Source organism: Athene cunicularia, assembly GCF_003259725.1.
Source record: "Athene cunicularia isolate RWA chromosome Z unlocalized genomic scaffold, athCun1 chrZ_part1, whole genome shotgun sequence".
Taxonomy (NCBI): domain Eukaryota; kingdom Metazoa; phylum Chordata; class Aves; order Strigiformes; family Strigidae; genus Athene; species Athene cunicularia.
Window position 1 is genome coordinate 16,706,631 of NW_020799142.1, and position 27,294 is coordinate 16,733,924.

The 27,294-nt window shown below is 38.8% G+C and overlaps 1 protein-coding gene across 2 annotated transcripts; it reads left to right on the top strand.

Annotated features, from left to right (window-relative positions):
* Positions 1–76: 76 nt before the first annotated feature.
* MIER3 (MIER family member 3) lies at positions 77–27,044 on the top strand. Of its 2 annotated transcripts, none has more exons than XM_026865620.1 (12): positions 77–184; positions 2,362–2,507; positions 4,381–4,515; positions 5,850–5,970; positions 8,211–8,296; positions 8,507–8,579; positions 11,102–11,253; positions 11,686–11,767; positions 20,615–20,709; positions 22,581–22,708; positions 22,894–23,039; positions 23,123–27,044. In XM_026865620.1, the coding sequence occupies exons 2-12, from the start codon at positions 2,409–2,411 to the stop codon at positions 23,578–23,580; spliced, it is 1,575 nt and encodes a 524-aa protein (XP_026721421.1). In that variant the 5' UTR covers positions 77–184; positions 2,362–2,408; the 3' UTR covers positions 23,581–27,044. The 2 variants fall into 2 exon arrangements, with proteins under 2 accessions (XP_026721421.1, XP_026721422.1); XM_026865621.1 differs by having other exon boundaries at positions 20,618–20,709.
* Positions 27,045–27,294: the final 250 nt, after the last annotated feature.

A 27,294-nucleotide genomic window follows, 5' to 3' on the forward strand; every position in this document is an offset into this window, starting at 1 on the left:
GGGCCAGCAGGGCGGGATGCAGGGGCCGGGGCTGTCGGGGAGCGGCGGCGGAAGGGGGCAGCTCCAGTGTCCGAGGCGGGGAGCGTGAAATGAAGACCCTTGTCTGCTGCCGGGCCAGAGGGAGTCCGCACTTACCTCGCTCTGTTTTTCTCCCCGCAGGCTTCCTTTGGGAGTTCGAGCCCAGGTTCGTCCTCGCCCACCTCCTGCTGCAGTACCCGGCCCGCCTGCTGCCCGTACACCCTTCTCTCCTTCCCGCTCCTTCCCGAACTTACCCCCTTGTTGCTTCCCTAACACTTCATATTCACACAGTTAACCACTTAGGAGATTTTTGTTAGGAAATGTGCGCTGTGGAGTTTCCCCCTTCACTCTGGTTGCAATTAGTAATTGGCTGTTTGGAACCCAAAATGAAAACAAAGTTTTGCAGCACTTTTTAAGTCAGCATCTCAGTAAAGCCACGTATCCTGGAGAGGGGCTGCTTTTTGCTGATAATTATAGGCTTGTGATTTTGGACTTTTTGGTAATGACGTATTTAAACTCATAAGTAATTTTTGAGGCTTTAACTGCTGTTAAGGTTCTTTGGAATATTTAACACAAGCAAGCATAGTTAACATCAGCAGGGCTACTCTTGAAGAAGTAGCTGGGAAATGTATTTGCTTCTGCATAACTGCCTTCTGCACTGGCTGTTTGTCATCTTTTGTAACCACTCCTACAAAATTTAATGAGCTTGTATTTTTTAATACAGTTTTAAATATTTTAAATGGGATAGTGAACATTCAGAGGTACTAAAGAAGTGGAACCTTTTTGTCTAAAGTCTGAGTGGAACAGAACTTCCACTTGTTTTACTCAAACATAATGTGAATTGGAACAGAGATTAGAAGCAATAATTCTGAGCACACATACATATAAATTTATATTAGATTAGTCAGTTGACACTTCCTTAAGACTGAATCAGGATGTAATGGCCAACAGCATGAAAATTCAACATGTAGTGACATTATGGTAATTGGAGTGGCATTATTGGCTATAGTGAAAGTTCTGTGAGACTGCAATACAAACAGCATGTGAATAAAAAGCATTTTCGGCCTGAATGTTTCTCTACAATATGATACTATGAACTTTTACAGTATTGTCTTAAGCGAGCTAAACAAAATTTAATGCATATAAGGAATGAACATTTTGCATAATTGCTGAAAAATTAGTTATGTGCTTTAAGACTCAGAAGTGTTAGTATATATAACTGTGTCTTTCAAGGCTGGAAGCAGTGCAGAGAAGGATACTGCTTTATTTTTTTGAAGATAATTGAAAATTTGTAGCTATTTCCTGCAAAACTTCTGAAGAAGTTTTTTACATGGAAATAATTCCTAATAAACCTTTTCTTTGCAAGCCAAGGATTGCAACAGAGCACTAGTGTCTAAGAACTAGTAAAGGGAAACTAGAAGTGAAAGAGAAATATCCTGGTCTGTTTCTTTTCTCCATCCTGAAAGTTGTAAGGAAGTGAACATTAAAGAACAAGTCAACCCTGTAATTCAGTAATTTTTATCGTAAAACAGTGACTTTGTGGTGCAGAATATTTACATCTTTAAAACTTGTTGAATCTAATGATAACCTTTCTAACAGTTGACAAAGTTTGATGGCTTATGAGCCGGCTTAAGTAATGAAGAAGTGTCTGTTGGACCACAGAGCTGTCACAATAGCTTGATAGTTAATCCATTAGCATTTTGTTATTTCTGGTATATTTTTCTCAGAATTTCTTGAAACTTTGCTATGTTTATTCTTCCTTTCTAGATCAAGTGCTAATAATTAAATTAGTTTTAATAAAAAATCTGAGAGGCTAAACTAATCTGAAGCGAGTGCCAGTGTTCATTTTGCTTTTAGTAGGAAGCTGATTCATAACCTAAGCTAGCTGTTTACCAGGGAAAAACTATGCTTGTTACTGTATAAATCACATAAATAAAACCAGGGTCTATAAATCACAGTCTCAAAGTTTCTGAAATCTTACACCTTTTGTTCTTTGTACATTAATGATGATTTCAAGGGTGTTTCAAACAATCTTTTATGGATTAAAATACTAATTTGGGTTTGTACTGTCCAAAACTTTATTTTAGTAGTTCAGGTACTTCTCCCAAGTACTCTACACTGCAAGAGAGAAAGCTGCACCTATTGGTTACAAGTACAAAACAGGAAGGCCAGCTAGAACAGCTGAATTTGTCAGGTAGTTCGGAATTTGTTCTAGTTATTCCATCAAAAATTCTGACTTTGTAAACGATTTCTTGCAACCATATGTTTTTCTGTGATGTAATTTCATATGTTCGTACATATTCATGTATAGAAAAAATGACTGAAATTACTTTTTTTTGATAGTTGGCTCTTTATCTTCTGAGGATCATGACTTTGACCCATCTGCTGAAATGCTGGTACACGATTATGATGATGAGCGAACTCTTGAAGAAGAGGAAATGATGGAAGAAAGCAAAAATTTCAGCTCTGAAATTGAAGATTTAGAAAAGGTAAGAGTGACTCACTCTCATAAATGTCCATACGTGCTGTAACTTTTCTAGTGAAAAGAATATTCAGCCTCCAGTTTGTATTGTATAATGCAATTTCCTGCAACATGCCTTTGCAGCTTGTTTAAAAAAAGAAAACCAGGTTTGGTTAGGATATAGCAGTGCATCTCACAAAAAGGCTGAACTTAGCTTCTCAAAGATACTTGTGTTAAGTTCATATTTTTCATTTAGTAGTCCTTCCACTTTGGTAGGGAAATTGCTGAAGCTGGGTTTAGTGTCCTGTTATCTAGTATCACTTACCACTTCTGAGTTCTGTAAGTTGGAACTACATTTTGCTAGTGACAGCTAGAAGTATTTAATTCTGTTGGTCAGGTTTTGCTTTTCCAGTATGCAAACAAACAATGCTGTTTTAGGCATGATGGCTCACATTCATTTGCTATGTAAATGATAGTTCTGTGTCTTAGTTTCATCAGTTTGGCATTTGGTGGGTGTACAGAATGACCAGCGTGCTCCTTGGCTTTTCCTATTCCATTTTACACTCTTTAATTACATGGTTTTCCTCTTTACACCTCTTGTTCATCTGTGGCAGTGCATCACCCATTTTAAACGCCTGCTGAATGCTGAACACCTACAGATTGATGCTGCCTGCGTTACTGTTCAGTGACCCACTTACACCACTCAGCATAACTGCGGATTTTGGTCAACAGAGTTCCAAGGAAAGTGTAATTTTTGGCATCAAATATCAGGCTCTGATTTTGTAGTCCATATGAAAACAAACTTTCTAAATGTGGAGTTGACAGTGTTTATACTCCTGATTTTTTTTCTGTTGTTGTTCTGCTACCTTTACAGTTCCATTTTTGCTGATTACGAACTTTCAGTTCTAATAGTGAAGCAGCTTGCCAGGTCTGGTGGTTAAAATGGGGTTGCTACTCCACAAAATTGTCTTATTGCTTCTATAAGAAGGAAGAAGAACTGAGAGCCACTCATCTTAAACACTTTATTACTTTAGGTCCCGATCCTGGAAAGACTTGGATATGAGTTTACGTTTACCCCTTGTGAAAAGTCTTTGCAGGACTAAGACCTTAGCTGACTAAAGAAAACAAGTTATTTAATCAGTGTGTGAGTTCAACAAGAAATTTTTAAAGGTAATATAACTTTTAAAGGTATAAATAATGAAAAATATTTTTATTATTTTGATGGCTTGAATCAGGTAAAAAAATCTCCACTGTTTACTGTTTTATTAATTGTATTAGGATGTAAGTCTGATGATACTTACTAGAATCACTTGATCAAACGCTGTTGGAAAAAACAAGTTATAAATCCAGCTTTTCTCTTGATTTTTGCCTTCTGTATCGTTAGCTGTCTTTCTCCTATTACCTTCTTAACAGTCATTGTAAAATGTATTGTGTAGCAGATGGAAAGGAGGGCTTAAAATTTGCCATATTGGTTTAGTTTTGTGGGGTTTTGCGCACTTGCTTGTCTAACTATGTAGGATTTCAAGTGTTTCTGCATTTCTCGCTTGTAGTGGGGTTGTGAGTGTTTCTAGGATATCTTCTGTCTTGAAGAAATATAGTAAGTCATGCTTTACAGTGTGAATCAGATCAGGAGCAAATTTTTAATAATTACTCCTCAGTTTCACCTAGTAAACAGCTTTCTTCAGTAGTGTGATGGAACTTCACTATATGCCAACAGACATGGTTATGAGTTATTTCAGTCCTGTGCCTGAAAATATTTAAAATCTTTAATCAAGATTCCTGCTTTCAGTTAAGTTTTTCTTTGTTTTTTACTTTTGTTCTTCAAAATATGTCTTATCCTTTTAGGCCAAATACAAGTATTTGGCAATATGTCGAAATGTTTGTAAATCCTCTTGTATCAGGAAGGAAACATGCCATTGGAAGACTTACTGGCATTCTATGGCTATGAACCCACGATTCCAGTTATGGCGGGATCCAGTGCAGATAGCTCTCCAAGTGAACTTGCAGATGAACTTCCAGATATGACTCTAGACAAAGTAAGTCAGAACCATTTTCCCCTTTGTTATGGTTTAAAAGCAGAAATCCAGGTGACTTTAAATTATATTTCACTATTTCTTGATGTTACAGAATATCTATCTTTGTTAGTTTTAATATACAATATTATTCTGAATTCATTCTTTTTCAAGGATCTTGAGGATATGATTAAAATTAAAACTATCACACAAACGCATAGGAACATTAGTGGCAGTATATTACAGCAAATGAGAGATGAGTAAGCTCACAGTTTTTCTAAAGCACATCCAAAGCACTTTAAATAGGTCGTTAGGTTTGGGGTTTTTTTAATAGAAGTGGGCTTTTTTGATAGTGTATGCAGTGTCTAGAAATAATAATTCTGGCTTCCAACACATGTCAGATACCAAACTATTTCTGGATAATTTGCAGATGCACTCCTGAATGCTCTAGAATGTTGCTTTCAAATGCATATAGTTTGGAAAGGTCTCAACTTTTGGGACTGAGAGATTGTTTTATGTGCAGTGACTCTGTGTTGCATCACTGATGTAAAAACTGGTAGTTTGGATTATATTTAGGTATTAAGTATATGCCTCTTTTGTTTTATTTTCCCTTTACTTTCTATATGACATGATGGTAAACTCCACAGAAAGTAGGGTATAATGATGGCTCTGCACATCTGATTCTCATTAGGATTCACGATTGTGTTGAGGCTACAAAAATGTAGTCAGCTTGTTGTCTGATACAGTTCTTTCCCTTCCTAACCTCTGTACAGAGGTGTTCAAACATGTCTGCTAGTGAAGAACATGTGTGTTTTCTTTCTTCATATCTTCTTTTTCAGGCTACAGAAACAGTGATGTTTTTGTGTTTTGGGAATATAACAAGTTATCTATTACCTATAGCTGTCCTTTTGGCAAAAGTCTACAAAAGTGCCTGGCTGTTTTGTTTTGTTTTGTTTTTTTTTCCCCCAGAGTTTAAGGGGTAACAGCCTTCTAAAGCTTCGGTATATCTGTGATGCGAAGAATGTCAGAATTCTAAAGATTTGAGGTAGTTTCCGCTGACATCTTTCATTGGAAGCAGTTGGAGGAACATCTGAGATTGATTCTTGCACAAGTTACTTCTTGTACATCTATGTTAACAGAAGACAAAGTGGAAATAACCTCCACGTTCAGCTCTGAAATTAATGGTTATATTTGTTCTTAGATTTAGGAGGAGCAAACTAACTTTTTAATTAAGGGAGTATGTTCTGCAAAATTTACTTACAGTAAAATAATTTTAATTAATGAGAGTTACAGTTTGCTGAATCTGAATGTATACTTAATACTCAGTCTGTGTGCTTTTTTTTATTTTAATGATACAGGAGGAAATCGCCAAAGACCTCTTGTCAGGTGATGATGAAGAAACACAGTCCTCTGCTGATGACTTGACACCATCAGTTACTTCACATGAGGCTACTGACTTCTTTCCTCGGCCATTAAGATGTAAAAAACCTAATTTTATTATAGTTCTCAGAAAGTCTTAAATGGTATATGTAGCTTCCCGGATTAAATTACCAAAATTGCAGAATAGTGCTGAGTTTACTGGGAATTGAGAAACAGTTCTTTGCAGGATGTTGTACATGAATGTTGTCTTTGGTATTACTGATTATCTAAAAGACTTACACTGGTACTGTGCTCAAAGGACAAGTAAAATTAATTTCTTAACAAATAAAGTAACTTCATAGTTAATAGTTAATGTGGTATTGAGGAACACCCTTAATAATTTTCAATATGCTAGTGAATTACATGAGTATGTAACCCACTCTTTTAAATCACCTTTTCTCTACTAAAATTTTTGCTGCTGCTTTTAAGCCAGTGACTCCTCTGTGCAGCCCGTGGATGTGAACTGGGATGCAATTTCTTTGTGATTATTTCCCTTCACCCATTCAACGCTTTTTCCATAGGACTTCATGGGGTGAGCCACAGTGGTTTTATATGGGATGGGTCCTGTACACCCATGACCACCAAAGATTCACTACCCATGGAGCTATTCTGTGAAAGATCTGAGAACCAGTGGTTCAGTTGTCCAACCTGGACAAGGTATTCCACATTGCCTGTTGCAGCTCACTGTTCACTGGTATACTAGAGTTAGAGCATTGTGCAGGATTTTTATCACAGTTTTCATTTGGCAAATTTCTTAAGCTATTCCTGGGGATTTCATTCCTCTAGAGAAGGGGGATGATAAAAGGGATGTGCTGTCTCAGTCATCAGCAGTCATAGCCCTTTGCATGCTGTTGATTGATTGTGTAATAGATATAAGACAATTGTATTGAAAGAGAGAGACAAAAGCCTTAAAAATTATAATGCTTTTTTTCAGTTGAGCAAACCCCAAACTTCCTGGCACTTAAACATTGATTGTGAGCTGGTAATGAATACAGCACAAAGTGTGGCAACTTTATAGAAAAAATGCTTAGGCCCGCATCTTACTGAGGATTAAGAAACAGTTGTTTTCAGCTAACATGGTTTTCTATCAGAATGTTACTTTCTCTGTTACAACTTTTGGCTGGACATTTGAAAACCAAATATCCACCATTTCAGGCAGGGAGATGTCAGTTCTCCATGCTGTTGGCAGTTTAATCTTTTTTTTCTGATCTCTATCCCTTTCTCAGATGCTAAGATAACATGAAGTTTTAAGATAAACGTGTCTAATACATAATAGAAGCTGTTTTATTTAATTTGAAGTAATTGGAAGAAATAATTGCATGTGATTATCCAGGCATATTGTTACTTCATGCAGTCAAGTTAGCTTCTTGCTTGCTTTTTCTAGCAGAGATAGACTGGTGATTGTAGTAATGACTACAGAAGAAGAACCTCAGTCCATACAGTCTTGGATATTTTCTCTGATGTTGACAATTCTGTTTAGCTGTGATGAAGCTAAAATTGCAGCTGCATTTATGAGCATGTCTTTTCTGAAGTCTGAGAATACAAAATAGCTTTAATCGTATCAGAACTGTAGACTCCATTCTGCTGGGGATTATACAACTACAAAAATAGAATTACTTCAGAACCCAGTACCACAGTGTTCCAGATTCTAAAATACGAGTTTTTGTATGGAGTACTGTATTTGAATCACTTGAATCTGCTGTATTCTTACTAAGGGGGGTGGGGAATATTAAAAAGGAATAAGCAGTCTTACGTTGTCTCTTGCTTATTCCATTTTGTGTATCTTTCCTGTATGTTCACTCCATGCTGAGGTGGCCTTGTTTAAAGAAATGTTTTGAATGCCCACTAAAACTTCTTATTAAAGGTTTTAGTAGGTAATAAAGACATTCAACTTTACTTTCTTTGTGATTAACTTGAGGCTAAGTCATAGCCGTGAAAGTTTTCTGTTTTTTCTCATACCTCTTCTCTATGGTATAAGCCTGTGTTGAGAAAATTGATGAAGAAAAATTATCTCATTCCCTTTTTGACTGTTAGGAATATAGTAGATTGACTCAGTTGCAGTGGTAATAAATGTTTCAGTTCTTCAGTATACAACTATCAGTGCCTTCTGACTTCATGCTAGTTTGATAGAAATGTAGATTAACAGACTTATGATAGGAATTTGGATCAACAGTTTCATGATTAAGTGTCACCCAGAGTGCTTTTACAGGGTGCTGCTTTCAAAACATAGGATATCTTGTAGTTCTGTGTTTGAACTGAAAATTCTTCTTAGCTAAAAGCAAACTTCTTTGTGTCTGAAGCAAACACTACTTGTGATGGAGATAAGGAATCAGATGGTGAAGATGTAGAGGCAGACAATGGTAATTCATCTGAAGATTTGAGAAAGGTAATAATTGTATATTTTTTTTAAAAAGGTTAAAAAATTTACTGTTAATAAAAATGCCGGTTTTAAATAAAAATGTATCTAAGACATATCTAAAATAATACCTTAATTCTGAAATTCTCTGCCAAATGCCAGGTTAATGGCATTTTTAATGCTTCCATATACAAAATACTAAGTTAAATACCTGTCTCTTGATTTTTGTTACATCTTCAGGAAATAATGGTTGGTTCACAGTACCAGGCTGAAATTCCACCTTACCTTGGCAGATACAGTGATGATGAAAAGGGTAAGTTCTGACTGGTTTATATTTTATTTCATGTTTATACCTAGCAGCTGATGGAAAAACATTATTTAAATTTATAAGGTAAATTCAAAAGTCAAAACTATTTGACTTAGTTAAAGTCTCAGAGACCTTAAAAAACAAAGGCCCTAGAAAACTGAAGTAGCACAATCACATAATTGTATCTCAGAAATTAATTCTTCAAGACAACATTCTCAAGAAAACATGGGAGGGTGGATTACTGTGTAAATTCTGAAGTATCTACTAATACTAGGAGGCAATAAACTGTGGGTCACGAAGGAAATATTTTCATCATAGTATCATAACTAGACTATGAGCATATAACTTACTTTTACGTTGAAGGTCTTCTAAGCAGTATTTTTGTTTGCTCGTTTTTTGGCAAGCACGGTAGTATGGGTTATAAAACAGATATGGAAAACAAAGCATAAACTACTTTAAATTTCCATAGCATGAGTAGAAGATGTAGGTCCTGATACACTGTCTTTTAAAAAATAGGATATTTTAAGTATGATGTTATTCCAGTGTAAACTTGGGTTAAAAAGTGCAATTGTGCTAGAGTAGAAGAAATAATTTATTTACTAGAGTTTTATTTTATATCTTTAGAAATGTTCACTATGAGAAAAGTATAGCATGTATAGTTTGGAATTAAGAAAGCAATAATGAAAGAAATTTGCTCATGTTGAACAGCTGTGAAATTAAGGAACAGTTTGGGGGATATGTTAATAAATGAAGGGCATTTTGGGATTTTTTTTCTGTAAATTTTCAATATTCTGTAAATTACTGTCTTCGAACTGTAACATTTCATGGGAATATTATCCTAGTTAAGTATATCAAGTCTTTTCGCCATTACCAACTGCTTTTTTGAAGAATGGCCCTTTCTGTAGGGAAGAAGAATGTTTGGTGTGGATGGAGCTGGAAGCGTTAGCAAGTGAAAATCTTTTATGTTGTATAAGAGACCTAGGGAAGTCTCCTTTTTTGTAAGATGCAGGCATGATGCTTACGGGTTGTAAGAGGGGAGGAGTAAGAACCAGATTTATTTGGATAGTCCTTTTACTGTTTACACATCTTGACTTTTCCTCGGCCAAGTACTAGAGAAGTGCTAATAACCAGAGAATGACCAGGAAGAGGTTAATCTGACAGCATTTGCTGGAATGAGATGATGGTGGAGAGAACCAGTGAAAATCTTGTCTGTTGGAATGGCCAGGAGCAAAGAGATAGCTCCCAGATCGGAAAGCCAGATGAACTCCTCTTGATACTATGAGTTGTGGACTCCAGCAAGAAGTGCTGGGTTGTCTTGGTTGGTAGAGGTTGAAGCTGAGCATCAGTTCTTGGAGAGGTTGGACCAAGCTATAGGGGTGGAGAATTCTGTGAAAGCTTCTTCTGTACTCCCTGAAGAGCTTGTGATGGCAAACAGGGGCTTATATTTTTGATGTGTAGTCCCAACTACCAGAATCGTGCAAGAAGGCAGCTCTGCACTTCTATAAACTTTACACTTGTAACATGTCTGTTTGAAAGCTTTCAATGTTCTTAAGCTCTAACAGAACTTTCAGAGGAGATGTAATTTTATTTCTCACCTTAACTTAATGTGTTCCCTGCAATTTCATGGGAGATTGGAGAATCTTCCTCTCTTTTACTGTAACAGCCATTATGCTTGTGTGTTTGAATTGAATGACTGTCTAATTTTGTATCACCAAGAGAGTTTGTGAAACATTAGGTACAATGTTTATCACATCTATTGATCAGAGTAAAAGATTCATAGTTTAATCTAGAATTGAAATATGCATACAGTGACAAAAGTTCAGGCTAACTCTTGTATTTCCAATGTATTGTCTTTCAAATAAGCTACAAGAGGTACATTACGTGACTTCACTGTACTATGAAGGAGGACTACACATCCTGATTGTTTGCAAAGTATACAGTGTAGAAGTTCTTAACAGCATTCAGTTGTTAGTGAGTGGAAAAACAAATTACCACATTAAGACCTAGATTTTAATTCTATTAAGTAATTTTTGGCAAATTTCAGTTGAAAATGACAAATTAGCCACCTTCTCTGATCTTGGGTTTTTTTGACATGTATTATTAAAGTAAATATTAAAGTAATGTCTTACCCTCTTTTATTGTAAACTATCGTTTATTTTTTGAGAACAGCTGCGTAAAACTGAAAGGTTTTGCTGGTTTGTTTATATGAAGATGATGAATACATATGCATAATCTTATTTGAATCATCTAGCTGTCAACAAGCCCCTTCTCTATAAAGACTCCTCAGGAGTTCAGTCCATTATCTCAAAACGTCATGGAACCTGAATCTCTTTGCCATGTTACACTGCAGAGTCAGTCTCTTAACTGAGACTTTTAGGGAAAAAGTGAGCTGCAATTTGAAAGTGGTGTGATGGTGTTTGATTTGATTTCTTCTGTGTTCCTGTTCTTTGTCTTTGTGAAATAGTGTTTAGTGTTACAGTAGCCTTAAAAATGTCACACCTGGCATTAATGCATTTCTATTTTAACAGCCTATGAAAATGAAGACCACTTACTTTGGAAACCTGATGTGATCTCAGAAAATAAAGTTAAAGAATACCTTTTTGAAACCTCCTTAAGAACAGGAAATGAAAAAATGATTGGCAGAATTCCTGAAGGGCTACATACACGGGACAATGAACAAGTATGTTTTATATCGTGTTCCATTTGTAACACATTGCTGTGTAATTAACATGTGTTCTCTCTCTCTGCCTTGTATTTTAAAGGCAGCAATACTCAATTTCTTTATTTTTTTTAAATTAGATGTTACTGGGGTCAGGATGTTTCTTACTTGAAAGTTGAGGAACATGCTTAAAGTTACAAGTATTTGAACGTTGACTGTGTTGTGATCTGTGATGTTTCTGATCACCATGCTGTTGACAAATCCAACTTTTTTAATAATTGCCTATGTTTTTCATTTCCTTAATTAAACCTTGCCTCAACTTTTGCATGGATTTCCTTTTGGTGATTATTTTAGAATTTTTGTAATGTATAAAGATAAACCTTCTTTGGTTTAGAGGTCTATATTGATATTTGCAAACTTTGGCTCTTTCTAAAGACTTTTTCTATTTTACAGGCACTGTATGAACTTCTTAAAAGTAGCCATAATGTTAAAGAAGCAATTGAGAGATACTGCTCAAATGGAAAGGCATCTCAGGGTAAGAGAGACTGCTCATTTTTTCAGAAAAGTCTGTTTGAAAATAAATTTTTAAAGTTAAAAAAAAAAAAAAGGTGGCATAGGAAAACCTTGAATAAGAATCAGATTGGCGAGCATATCCCTCTCCATGATATTTAGCACAGATTAGGTATAATCTTACTGGCCATTTGGAAATTCCTGCTAGAGAAGTTTGCAACTTGCATAAAGATTGAGGATCAGCTTTTCACCTTCCCTTCTTTCCTTCGTTGCTGTTTTAGCAGTGGTGCAGACTGAGGAGAGGGGTAGGGGAAGTGATGATTTTTCTCCCATAAAGCAGTTCTCACCCACATTACAGTATCTGAGATCATGTTCAGTTATAATCTGATGACTTTTATACCAAAATCAGAAGAACATAGCTGGCTATGTAAATAAGCCCCACTATTTTCCTCACTGTGCTTACATCGTGCTATGCTAACCCTAAACTGATTGTACTGTGGAGAGTTCCACAGATCTTTGGTAGATTGTGGAGAACTTTGCTTGAGTTTATAGATGAAAACGAGCTCCCGTCTTGTTTGTTCCTAACTTTATTACTCCCTTAAATGAAAATTAAGAGTTTATCATTTCACAAACATAGTTCTTGGTCCTGTATTTTAACATGTATGTTGCATAAATGGAGTATGAGCCCTGTTATAAGTTAATATTCTTTCACATTCTCTACTCAGAACTGGATCCAGAGGGAACTTGAGTGTTTTAAGTTAGGTGCTGTGAAAGCTAAGTATCTAAGGTAAAGCTGAAAGGGACAGTAAGGACTACCAGGGCAGCTTCAGAAAGCTCATGTACAGGAAGAGATTGTGTAGACCTAAACAATAGGGAAGTATCCGTTGCAGGGTTGTATCCTAAATCCCACACCTCTCTAGGATTTAGATTCCTGTTTCACAGTTGAAAAATACCTCTGCCCATTTGTGATACAGAGCCCAAAATTCTATCTTAAGGACTAGTATTCACACTCTTCACCCCAAGTCACATGGGTCTTACTTCATTAAAAATGGTAAAGGATGATAATACTGTCAACTCCTGTCTCTTAGAGGAACTATTACGCTGTGTTCTACCCACTGAAGTTCACTGTTAATCTCAAGATAAGATTTTAAAATGCACCACTCCCTAGATAATCTCTTAAGAGTGAGACTTTACATGGGAATCTTTTCTTCTCTTTGAAGCTTGAGAGCTCTGTAGTAAGGAGTGCAAATTAATGGAGTGTGAAAGAAAATGGCCTTGCAGTGGAATGATTATCACCTTCATCTGAGAGCAGAAAGGTCTTGCTTCCAGAAATGTTTTGAAATGTGTTTTTTTTCCCCCCATTGGCTTTAAATGTCATCTGAACAGAAACTTTTTGGATCACCATTATGAATGTGAGATGCCTGAAATAGACTTTCTTAATTATATATAGACCCAAAGCCATAATCAAGATAGGAAAGCAACAATACTTGAGGCAAGACTGACCTATTCAAATAATTTGAACTGCTTTGTTTTAAAAGCCCTACTCTCTTTTAGTGATTTTGTGTGTGTGTGTGTGTGTGTGTGTGTGTGTGGTTGTTTTTAAAACACTTTTAGAAACTTAAGGTTTGTAGTTCCTCCATAAGAAGTCTGAAAGGTTATTTGTGGGATCCTTGGGAGCAGATTGTTTTTCGGTTTGTTCTGGATTCCCTTATACCCCTTGTTTTTAAAAAATCTGGATCAGACTAAGTATAGTCCTAATTGGTTGGCCCTGTATGGCTACCCAAGGTATGCATAGCTTTTCTTCATGGTTCATTATGCCTTTTCTGGGGTCTGCTACCTTACTGGTAGGTTTATGAGACTGGGGAGGGTGTTGATGATTCTGGGGAGCCTGCCTTACTTGCTGGATCCATTTGCTGTCTCTGTCAGCTCAGGATCGCCCTCTTGGTGTTGGTTCACCCCACCCCATTTCTCTACTGATTTGCAATGCCATGCATCAAGTCTACCTAGGTTGGGATGGGTCAGAGGCAGGGTTGGCCATCCTGACCATCCTGAGTAGGTAGGTACTGTTCGGTCTTATTTCAACCCTATTTGCAATGAGGCACAATTTTAAAACAGCCAGGGCTCCCTATTTAGTGGTTCCATGCCTTTGGGGTCTACAAGGGCAGATAGAGTTAATTACCATGTGCACCTCTGTCATTCCTAGCCTGAAGGCAGTTTGATTTGTAGGCAGTAAAAATTTCACTTAATGATCTTACTGGTACTGGCAGTGGGCTCCCCTCTGTCCCGAGGGTCTGTGCTTCCTATCCAGTATGCTACTCAGCAGGTGATACTAGGGTGTGATGGTTTCACCCCAGCCAATGACTAAGCACGATGCAGCCGCTCACTCACTTCACCCCCTCCCACTGGGATGGGGAGAAAATTGAGAAAAAAGTAAAACTTGCGGGTTGAGTTAAGAACAGCTTAGTAACTGTCTTGGTTCAGCTAGGATAGGGTTAAGTTTCCCCAGCGGAGAGAAGGAAGGGATCTCCAGCCAGGTTATTCATACCATGCTGACAGCGCGGGAAGCTTTCCTTTGTGGCTTTGGTTGCAGGGAGCACACGCTGCGGGCTGGCCGTGTTCACTGCGGTATTTCTCTGTATAGTTTTTGTCTTGTTTACTGTTACTACTGTTTGTTGTTGTTATTATCGCTATTGTTGTTGTTCAGATTGTTTATTATACTGTTGTATTAAATTTCTTCTTATTTTAACCCAGGGTTTGTGCCCTACTTGTGTCTGAAGGTGGGGGAGGGACGACGGCAGCGTGGTCTCCGGTCCCAGCAGGGCTTAAAACTATCACAGCCTTTTTGGCGCACCAGTGTGGGGCACTAGAGGGTTGAAATAAGAAGGTTCAAAAAGGGACAGACCCTGACCAGAGTGTGTTGGAGCAATCTGTTGGGTGCAATTTTTTTTTTCTGTTTGTATTTGTACTGTTCGATAAGAAAATGTTTGCAAAGCTGGCCCACTTTCTTGTGTGGTGGGGCTGGATTAATCCTTATATCCAGTATATGATCCCAGTGCTGATGTTTGTTGTCAGTGGAACATGTGTAAAGGGTCATTTTTGCTGTACTGACTCCTGACTGCTTATGCTGCCTTTGTATCCCTGTGGGAGGGGGCGGGACGGTACCTGTTTGCCATTTGGGCTTTTGTTAGGGGTCTCACCCCCTCTGTTGGTGAGCCAGGGGAAGAGATCCTCTAGAGTTTCGAGAGCTTCAGTTATCCTTGGAGCCTGCAGGCCAGTGTGACTGTGGCACAATTCTGTCTGAATGTCTGCCTGATTTCGGTTTTGGCCATGCAGCACTTCTCTAACAATAGCAGTGTCCAGAAACCTGCCCCGAGGTCAGATAATAGTGAGTGGCAAGGGGTGTGGGAAAAGATAGGCAAAGGCTTGAGTCAGTGGGCATCTCCAGTGCTTTGGAATTTCACTCCCGAACAAATGCAGAGCCCTGAGAAGCTGATGGAGTGCTTAGAAAGGGTGTGTTACCTTTCTAAGCTGGCAAAACCCAGGAGACACAACTTGCTGTGATGTGTTGGGGACTTGCCCATGCCTACCGTGTCCTTTTTAATACCACTCACTCTCCTCAAGAGAGAGAAAGGGCTACAGGATCTGAAAGTGAACTTACTGGTACAGCAGCTGGGCCAGGGGGACAGGCAGAGGCAGTATCAGTCTCCTCCACCAGCGCAGAAGCTGAGCCAGAGAGCCAGACAGTGCCAGTATCAGTCACTCTGATACAGAAAACCAAATATACCAGAAAGTCAGCTCGCCAAGTGGGGGATGAGGATGAGCCAGGCCCAGCATGGGAACAGGAGGAAGGGCCAGAGGTGATCGTCCGATCTCTATCCATGACTGAGCTGCGAGATATGCGGAGAGATTTCGGCCGCCTGGGAGGCGAGCAGATTTGCACCTGGCTGCTACGATGCTGGGACAATGGAGTCAGTGCTTTTGAAATGGAGGGGAGAGAGGCCAAGCCTTTGGCCAAGGATGCTGGCATTGACAGGGCAATAGGGAAACAGACTCAAACCCTCAGCCTTTGGAAGCTACTCCTGCTCAGTGTAAGGGAGAGGTACCCCTACAAGGATGATATCCTATATCAGCTAAACAAATGGACCAACATTGAGAAGGGCATTCAGAATCTCAGGGAAATGGCGGTGTTTGAGATGATCTATGGTGATCTGAATAATGAGCAGTCACCCATAGACCCAGATCAGGCCCCTTGCACGCACCTGATGTGGCGAAAGTTCCTGAAGAGCGCACCAGAAGTGCACTCGAAAGCATTGGCAATAGTGTCCTGGTGGACAGACACCCACACTCTAACAGTGGATGGAGTGGTTGGCAAGCTCCGGCAATATGAGGGAAATCTCCCTTCATCTGAACATCCCTGGGTCTCAGCTGTGGAGGAACTGTCTCAGAGGCTCCAGAAAATGGAAGAGGACGTGTTCCACCTGCACAGGCTAATGTCTCAGCCATTAGAAGTAAACGTTTCCCTACCCAAGAGAAAGGCAGCAGAAGGTACACACCACAAGGCACCCTGTGGTTTTTCCTCCGTGACTATGGAGAAAACATGAGGAGGTGGGATGGACAGCCCACTGCTGCCCTAGCTGCACGAGTAGAGCAGCTGAAAGAGAAGACCACCACGAAAGGGGAGTCCTCCAAGAGGAGTGCAGCTCCAGTGTCCAGTCAGAAATTCCCCAGACAGAATAGAATGGTGAACATTATGTCTGGCCCTCTTGAGGGGACCAGTAAATCGTTCTTGCAAGAAGTGAGTGATGATGAGCAGGATTAGAGGGGCCCTGACTCCAGCCAGGTGGAGGAAAGGGATAATCGGATTTACTGGACAGTGTGGATCCGATGGCCTGGCATGTCAGACCCACAAGAGTATAAGGCTTTGGTGGACACTGGCGCACAGTGCGCCCTGATGCCATCGAACTACAGTGCGGTTGAATCCATCTGCATCTCCGGAGTGACAGGGGGATCCCAACAGCTGACCCTACTGGAAGCTGAAGTGAGCCTGACTGGGAAGGACTGGCATAAGCACCCCATTGTGACTGGCCCAGATGCCCCATGCATCCTGGGCATAGACTATCTCAGGAGAGGGCACTTCAAAGACCCAGAAGGGTACCGGTGAGCTTTTGGTGTAGCTGCCCTGGAGGGGGTTGAACAGTTGTCCACCTTACCCGGCCTCTCAGAGGATCCCTCAGTGGTGGGGCGGCTTAAGGTTGAGGAGCAGCGAGTGCCGATTGCTACCAGGACGGTGCAGCGGCGGCAGTACCGCACTAACTGGGATTCCCTGGTCCCCATCCATCAGCTGATCCATCAACTAGAAAGCCAGAAGGTGATCAGCAAAACTCACTCACCCTTCAACAGTCCTATATGGCCAGTGAGAAAGCCTAATGGTGAATGGAGGCTGACTGTGGACTACAGTGGCCTGAATGAAGTTACGCCAGCAATGAGTACTGCAGTGCTGGACATGCTAGAGCTCCAGTATGTACTGGAGTTGAAGGCAGCCAAGTGGTACGCCACGACTGACATTGCTAACGTGTTCTTCTCCATTCCAATAGCACCAGATTGCAGGCCACAGTTTGTGTTCACTTGGAAAGGCATCCAGTACACCTGGAATCGATTGCCTCAGGGGTGGAACCACAGCTCCACCATTTGCCATGGACTGGTCCATACTGCACTGGAGAAAGGTGGGGCTCCAGAACACCTGCAGTATATTGATGACATCATTATATGGGGGAACACAGCTGAGGAAGTCTGAGAAAGGGAAGAAAATAATTGAAATCCTCCTGAAGGCCGGCTTTGCCATTAAGCAAAAGAAAGTCAAGGGGCCTGCAAGGGAAATTCAATTCCTAGGAATAAAATGGCAAGATGGGTGTCGCCACATCCAGGTGGAGGTGATAGACTAGATAACAGCCATGGCCCCACCAACCTCTAAAAAGGAGACTCGGTCTTTCCTGGGCGCTGTGGGGTTCTGGAGGATGCACATCCTGAACTACAGCCTGATTGTGAGCCCTCTATACCAAGTAACCCGTAAGAAGAATGATTTTGAATGGGGCCCTGAGCAACAACAATCTTTTGAACAAATTAAGCGGGAGACTGCCCAAGCAGTAGCCCTCGGGCCAGTCCAGGAAGGGCAGGAGGTTAAGAACATGTTCTGCACCGCAGCCGGGGAGAATGGCCCTACCTGGAGCCTCTGGCAGAGAGCACCTGGGGAAACCCGAGGCCGACCTCTAGGCTTTTGGAGCCGGGGATACAAAGGCTCTGAAGCTAATTACACACCAACTGAGAAGGAGATACTGGCAGCGTACGAAGGAGTTCGGGCTGCCTCAGGAGTGGTCGGCACTGAAACACAGCTCCTCCTGGCACCCCGACTGCTGGTGCTGGGGTGGATGTTCAAAGGAAAGGCTTCTTCCACACATCATGAAACAGATGCTACATGGAGTAAATGAGTTGTGTTGATAACACAATGGGCTTGAATAGGGAGACCCAGCAGCCCAGGGATATTAGAGGTGATCACGAACTGGCCAGAGAGCAAAGATTCCGGGATGTCACCAGAGCAGGAGGTGACACATGCTAAGGAGGCCCCACCATATAATGAGCTGCCGGATGAGGAGAAGCGATTTGCCCTGTTCACTGATGGGTCTTATCGTATTGTGGGAAAACATCAACGATGGAAGGCTGCTGTATGGAGTCCCCATGACGGGTCACTGAAGCTGCTGAGGGACAGGGTGAATCGAGCCAGTTTGCAGAGGTGAAAGCCGTCCAGCTTGCTTTGGATATTGCTGAGCGGGAAAAGTGGCCGAGGCTCTACACCGACTTGAGGACAGTGGCGAATACCCTGTGGAAATGTCTGCAGCAATGGAAGCAGAACAACTGGCAACGTAAGGGTAAAACCATCTGGGCTGCTGAGGTGTGGCAGGATATTGCAGCCCATGTGGAAAACCTTGTTGTGAAGGTGCGCCATGTGGATGCCCACGTACCCAAGAGTCGTGCCACTGATGAACATCAACACAACCAGCAGGCAGACCTAGCTGCTAAGATTAGAGTGGCTCAGGTGGACTTGGACTGGCAGCGCAAAGGAGAAATGCCAGAGAGTTTCAGTCTTGCTTTTGCCAGGCTTCTGCCCATATTTTTTGTGCATATTAACCAGCTGAAGGATGTCCATGGAGTGGTGTTTATGGTACTTTTCCAGTTGCTCCTTTGAGGTCTGACTCATATCTCAGCTTTAATAATAGTGGCTACCTTAAATTCTGATTCATGTAATTCACTCTCTCCATTAAATTCTTCATTAGGGTCCTCCCAAATATCTCAATACCAATCTTCTGGGGAAATGATTAGCTTATAAATTTTTATGGGATCTGGGGAGTTTGGGGGCCCGAGTTACCATGAGTTTTAGACCTTCCTGCATTTTTGTTTTTCCTCCCCAGGTTGTTTAAACAATTGGTCTATTTGCAGAGGTAACAGCATTTCTTGTCTTTTTCTTTGATCAACTTTCTCTTGTAACGTTCTTATTTCTGGTTCTTCCCATTCTTTATATGCAGCTCTTAAATACCTCTTCAAGACCTTGTATGTTATTATCTTACCTTCACCATCTTTCAGTTTCCCTCTTAAAAGGTTCTACTGTTCTTTTATTCCAGTTATCCTGCCTTTTAAGCACCTAGTCATCTTAAAAGTTCAGTGAAAGGTTAACTTCATGGCTCCATAAATAGTCAGTGATTGAATCCACCAATTTTTGTCACAGGTGAATTATTAAGAGGAGTCATCATTATGAGGTTAACTGAAAGGTTTTATTAACAATTAAATGATCAAGTGATAATCAATTGTGAATTGTAATTGTGATGATTGAATAGTAATTAAACAGTGATTTAACAATGATATAACAATTAATTGATAATTAGGCAGTGGTCAAATACTCTACTACTTACTACACTTCTAATAGTTAAGTTATAGCTTGATATATGTACATGTCACTAGCATAGAATATACTTTTAGGCTTAATGTAAAATGTCACTTACCTTGTTGGCAGCCATCAGGTGCTTTGCAAGGGGTGTCTCAACCCTGACACGTAACCTTGAGAGGTGCCCCTTCTCTACTCAAGGGGAGATAACTGTGCAGCCTGGTGCTGCACAGGAGAGCTCAGTGGGCTCAGCGCAATACAGATGTTTATAGCATAAAGTGACTGACTCATAGTCAACCCCCGCCTTTGGTGTATGTATAGGTGTGCAGCTCAAGCAGTTTTAGTCTTCTGATCCCAGCTCAGGCTGGTAATGTTAGCTCGTGTTAAGACATGACATAGTCTCCTTAATCCCTGAGAAACCTGGCATAGTTCTCACAGTTTGCACAGCAGAGTTGATCTCAGTCAGGCTTTTTTGCCAGTGATGGCTGAATCACAGTACTGCTCACTCAATCAGAGCAGGGTCATCCATCACAACAGGTTGTTCCTTCACTCTTTTTTCCAACAACCACTGTTCTTTGTATCCTATGTGAGAAGAAATATTCAGAAAAAAATATCTCAGACCTTGATGATGTTATCAAGCCTTGGATTTTTGATGCTGAACCTATTAAGAAATACTAAATCAAATCTTTTAAATGTCCTGTGCTCTCAAGGATAAAAGATTTTATAAATTAAACTCTTCTGTGAGTCTTCGTAAAGAAGAATGTTAGATTTCAGGTAGCATATCTGTACAGTAGAGGAAAGAACATGGAACTAAATAAATGAACTACTGGGTTTTTAAAATGCATTTGGATATTCATCCATTAGCAATAAATACTTTATTCTTTGCAAAAGGTTAGTGGGTGAAATCAAGCTTATCATGCTACTTTTATAATTGTCTAGAAGAGATGACAGCATGGACAGAAGAAGAATGCAGAAACTTTGAACATGCACTTCTGATTTATGGAAAAGACTTTCATCTCATACAGAAAAACAAGGTTAGTATTTTACAGTTAAATGGAAGAATTGGTAGATGAATCGATGCTGAAAATCTGTAGAAGCCATACATTTGTCAGAAGCCATGTGGAATAGTGAACTGAGAACCAACATACTAAAACCACCTTGGCATTTTTGTGCTAATTTTTCCTGGGGTGTTACTGGAAAAGCTAAGCATTGCAAGATGAGTCAGTGTATTATCTCTGAAATTGATTTATGTTGACATTACTTCCATTTATGCATTTATAGTATAATTAACTTTAAATGTATGCCTCTCCTAGAAGTACAGTATTTCCATACCATGGTTGGGGGCAGGGAGGGAAGCATCTTTACTTATTTTTGTCACTAAGAAGATGTAAGTTTACAGAAAGAGGCTTAGCTCTTTGTGTTTTCAGGAGTGTAGTCATCCATCAATACTCTTTTTTGGCCAGCACTAATCTTGATCCGGATTGCCTCTGATTGACTCTGCTGTGCCTGAAGAAGAGGGATTTTATATTTTTTCATCAAAAAGCAACAGTTGACAATATGGATGTTTCCAGATGTTCTGTATATCTCCTTTGATACAGCCTTGAAGGTGTTTTTCTTTAGGAGTTTGATGGGTTTTTGTATTTCAGGTAAACTTTATAGGGTTGTGGTAGTTGTTCAGCAACAGTCAGCTAGTCATGCTCAATACCTGGTTTAACCTGTCCTAAACAATACTTGAGGGGTTCAGGTTTCAAATGGACCTTACCAAGAAACAGCAATTAATCAGAGATGCAAGGAAATAATTTTAAAATATATGTTTTCCAAGATGGAACAAAGTACATGGGTTGATGTATCTGTCACTGTAGAACAGAATTTGTTTAAGAAATCCCCTGGGTTTTTTTCCAGGTAGGTAAAATGCCAGAAAGTTCTGTGATCCAGCATAAACTGATGTTGCTTCTATATGGAAGGTATTGGCTAGACAAGATATAGTGCATGGAAAAATTTGACAAGAAATGTTTTCTTACCACTCCAAAGCATTGTTAACTGATACTTTATGTACTAGCATATGGACATGTGTTCATTTCCTCCTCTGCCTAGTATGTTTGTGTCTAAACTAGCAAGGTTTACTACTACACTCGAGGTATTTTGGATTTGCCTCTGATGCTTCTGTAAGTTTGATTAAGCTCAGGTACTGTTTACTGCCAGACTGTATCTGGATAAAGTTGTGTATTCTAGTTGTAAAACTTAAACTAGAACAGTGGGCTGCTGCTGATGTGAACTTCTACTGCATCTAAAAATGGATATAGTTTATAAGAACATAGGTAGAAGTAATGACTTTTTCTCTAAGAATGTGACTTCACATAGTAACATCCATTTTGGGAAAAGAGATAAAAAGTTAACATAGATCAAAGTGAGCCATTTGAATCCTTTATACCTTGTAGTCAACAAGAGTACAAATTTATGTTGTTATTTAATCATTTACTTTTGTGATTATCTGTTGTCAAAGCTTCTACAGTTCTGGACTTTCCCAGAAGGAATAAATACCCAAAGTCTTTTCTGCTTCACTTCTCTTGGGTCATTGATTTGCTCAGCTTTCTCGATCTTGAGAGAGAGCTATCTTGTAGTTTAAAAAATTGTGTTTCATATATATATATATATATATATATATATATGCTTCAAATGCAGATATATTTTCAATCTGTTTTTTAAAAAGCCAGTCTACTGCATACAGTAGAACAAATGTAATACTTACTTGAAACTGTAGATCTCTTTGACGTCTCCGAATTTAATTGGTTTATTCCAGATACTGGAACAATAAAACTAACAATATTGCAGGAATGGGAATTGGGGAGATGACAAAACACGAGTCTTTGCATTAATCTTGTCAATTCTGCTTGCCATCTTTTAGGTAAGAACCAGAACCGTTGCTGAGTGTGTGGCTTTCTATTACATGTGGAAGAAGTCAGAACGTTATGATTACTTTGCTCAGCAAACAAGATTTGGGAAGAAGAGGTACAACCATCATCCAGGAGTTACGTAAGTAAAACATGCTTGAAATATGTTCTCTGTTGTAAATTTTAAATATAGAAGATTTAGTTTTTTCCCTTCTGTCATTGCAGTGTAATGCTGTAGTGGCTATGGCAACTGAAATTATAATCCATCATCATTTTTAGGCCTTGTTTTCTGGTTAAATAATACATTATGGATGCAATATTCTTTAGGGACTACATGGATCGTTTGGTAGATGAAGCAGAAGCCCTTGGTGGAGCAGTGCATTCTTCAGCCTTAACATCTAATAGTCGAACAGAAACCATTCCTGATCAACAGCTAAGCATTCTGAACTCTATCACTGCCAATGAGTTGACAGGTAAATCAAGACAAAAAAAACCCTTTTTGTTGTAACTATGCAAACAACTATTTCATTTGCATTTGTGTTCATCTTTTTTCCAGCATTGACAAACAGCGTAGCTACAGTCTGCCACACTTCAGATGTGAACTGCCTGGATGATGCCTTTTCTCCTATGGACAGCTTACCCCGAGCACCAGTTAATCATGTGCCTGTTGGAACAGAAGAATTGCTTAACTTGCCTAGCAATGGTGAAAGTGATTGTTTTAATTTATTTGAGACTGGCTTTTATCATTCAGAGCTAAACCCAATGAACATGTGCAGTGAGGAGACAGAAAGACCTGCGAAGAGATTGAAAATGGGAATTGCTGTCCCAGAATCTTTCATGAATGATGTCTCTGTAAATAACCTTGGTGTGGACTTTGAGAATCATACACACCATATTACCAGTGCCAAAATGGCTGTTTCAGTGGCTGACTTCAGCAGTCTATCTGCAAATGAGACAAATGGTTTTATCAGTACCCACACTCTTCACCAACATGCTGCCCTTCACTCAGAATGACTGTGGAGAACTGAACAAACAGTTGGTACTTTATGCAGTAGTAGTAAACTTGATGGGAGTTATCAGGTTTGCTTAGTCTTTCACTGGAAGTTTGAACTTTATGACATCAGTGATGTCTTTGTATGTATAGAACTATATCTTGATTTATCAAGAGTAATTTCTTTTTTCAGTCCATAGATGTGGAAATCTCATAGGATGTTCGGCAGAGTTTGGGACTAAGAGAACTCTGTGGTGCAGCTTTAAGCTCTGCTTCAATTTTTTTTTTTAAAGCCTGTAGACAGAGGCCACCATTTCAAAACCAGCAGAGAAGTTTTGAACGGATTGGAGTGGCTTTTTAGTCTAAGTTACTTTTGCCGTAACGGATGCAGTGGAATAACAATGTTTACAGGTACCGATCCTGATCCCTGCTCAATGTAGCATTTTTTTTTTTTTTTCTTATAAAGGCAGGGATGGGTTTCTTTAATTTAAACTGCACAAACATACAAGGATGTTTTTTAAATGGAACCTTCTATCATGTGATACTAAACTAGAGCACTTCCGTTTACAAAAACAGCAAGTTCATCTTGGTGGAAGCTAGCACAAGGGACTTAACATGAATAAAGTTTGAAGACCTGTACTTCGATGCTGTTGCAAAATTATAGGCCATGGCTACTTTACACAGAAGTAATTATGCTGCCATAATTGTCTGTGTACTTTAAATTTACTTACTTGCTTAAAGAGATGCGTTTTAGGCTGTACTGCATTTGGATAGGTTTTGTCCACAACTTTGAAGAGTAATGTAATTCTAAGAGTAATATAACCTTAATTTTCCTAAGGCAGCTGGTGTTGTATAAAGCTACAGTCTGCACAATTTAGGATTTACCACTAAACAAACAGCATTTGGAAGACAAATTGTCTGGAGCACTGCAGTTCAAAGTGTTAGAGTTTTGAGGGACTATCTAGTTTATATAGGAATAGTAGAACCTTGAATTATGTGTTTGAAGGTTTTCCTTTAGTGTGGATTGCATTTATTTGTTTTGGCAAGTCATTGGCTCAAAAATGGTATTTCACTACCTTAGTCAAATAGGAAAGGATGAATAAAAATGTTTCCCATAAAAGCAACTATTTAACTTCAGTAATTTTTTTATTTTGAACATTGAGTGCAATTTAGCCATGCAGGAAATTTGTCTTGCAAACATTTGTTCTAATTCTTGCAGAAGAGTCAAAACCAAACATAGTGTTGGCTTGTAACCTGTTGTAGCATACAAATTGCAGGGTTTTATAATGAACCTTATAAGCTGAACCTTATTTCAATAGGAATTACCCTTTTCCCTCCATACTTTTTCTTCGCACTGTTTGTGTTACAAATTTAATTGCCACTAATTTGTTTTCATTCTTCAAGTGCTTAAGTTTGTGTTGTTAATATTTGTAATGGTTGCTTCAAGGTTATGCTGAGTAATTACAAAGTAGTGACTTTACTATTTGAAAGGGAAGAGGGTACTTACTGTGCATACTGTGAACTGCATTGACATCCTGAGTTTTGGGTGCAGCATATGGAGTTTTCTTTACAGCATTATAATGAAGATTACTTTGAAGTGTTTACGTGATAGTACGTTTACCATATTAAAACCAAATTATTTTAACAGAGTGGACAAAAGTAGAGATTATTTTGTAATCAGTTCTTAACTTACACTTCTGAAATATGTAACTTTAGTAAGTACACAGTAAGTATCAGGTAGCCTTGGCCCTGTGTTGTACTCTTGACAGTTTTTAGCCAAGTTGTCAGTTTCTTGTTGCTGTGTTTTGTGCTGAACTTTGTACCTTGTTTCTTTTGTTTATGAATCAACACATTTTATGTAATTTTGTAAAATACTGGCCATAATCTTCCATTGTTATACATTCAAGTTTATCTATGGGTTTACAGTGAGTGGCTGGTCTGTATAAAAATCATTATACAAAGATGACTGAATGCTTATACCAGTTGCACTTAAATGAACATGCCCATTCTCATTAGCTGATGCAGTAATATATTCAGTTTATCTATGCATTGCTGGGCTCTTAATGTAGACAGACACGTCTAAGGTTTGGGTTGTCAGCAAGTTGAATGGACACTTTAGTTATTTAATAAAGACTTTTGACCAAAATTCAGAAAATGATATGAGAGAAAAATTAATTCCGGCTAGTCTAATAGATGCTGATCTTATTTAGCCTGTGGGCTAGCTAGCTGGTATCGTTTACTTTTAATTCCTTGTTAAAATGAGGCAATAATTTGCAAGATTTTGTAAATATGTAAATTCTTCATATCTTTTTAGATCTCTATTTCAATATTTTCTGACTACTTCTGTGTATAGTAACATTTTTGTGCATGCTTGATGTGACATTCATAAATTTGTACCACTATGACTTTACCCATGTAAAATAGTTATTTATTGAACTTTTCTTTTAAAAGCTGGACTTACTTATTTTTCTCTCAGTTTAAACATTTAAATGAAGAACTTGTTACTGTTTATTAAAAGAATTGCGTTTTGAAAGTCAGCATGAAGATAACTGAATTTCTACCGTATGAAGAAATTACATTGCCTTGTTTCTTAGATGGTGAAGCACAATTCTTATAACAAACTGTGATTGATTCTTTGTCCTTTGCTACACTTTTTCTTCATACAAACAAACCAAAAATTCCACAATGGGCAATTGCAGTGTTGGTAAATGTATCCTTTTTATGTACAGGGAATTGGAAGAGGGTAGCTGATTCATTTAGAAGTGTAACTGGTGCTGTGATTATAGCAATACTTTTTACTTTGGTTAGTCATATGTCATCTTCTCATGCTAGTTTTCTAAATGTTTAGTTTTCCCCTTGTCATGGTCAACTGCTGAATTTACTTGAAGGATGTACAATACTGTATGAAGAATACTAAATTGTGTAAAATTAGGTCAACAAATTGTGCAATTGTTTCCTGGTTTTAATTTTTAAAACTGAGGGTCAAAAATATAGGAAAACTTCAGATCAAGTAGAACATAGTGTTAATGCTTAATTTAACCAAAGTCTCTAGTGAATATTTCAACTTTGAATGTAAACGAATGGATAAACTGACTAACAGGGACACTATTTGCCCAGCATTACAAGCACATTGTCTACAAACAGGGAAACTAAATACAGTAATTTATAAAATAATGACAAGGTTACTATTTTTTTTATTCCTATTTTTCACTGAAAGAAGGAGGAGGATATATCAGTTGTAAAATACAGTAGGAATTACTATAGTCTTCCTAATAAAAGAGATTCCAGTTATTCTCAGTTCAGAATAAGTACCCTGTGCATAACAACAAATCTAGTGACAATCGGAACATGTTTTAGTATCAGATGTTCAAGAGGAAGTCGCTGTTGTTGCATTTGTTTGAATATTTGTACATAAACACTGATTTTTTTTGAGCATTATTTTGTATTTGTTGTACTTTAATACCTGGTGTACAGTTCCAGAAATAAATGTCTGGAAACTTTTCTTTACTTGTAAAGCTTTTGATGCATCTGCACTATGTTTGCTACTTCATTTTCAGAAATATTTAGCAGTTCCTCCGAACACATTTTAAGAACTCCAGGTACCACTAAAGTGCGCACTACCATGCTACCTAATGTTACATAGAGAAGAGTGAAAAATGCAGCATGCAGCAGTGCAGGTAAAATAGTAAGTAGGGATTTCCCTCAAACATTAAAACATAGCTTAAGTATAGCAAAAT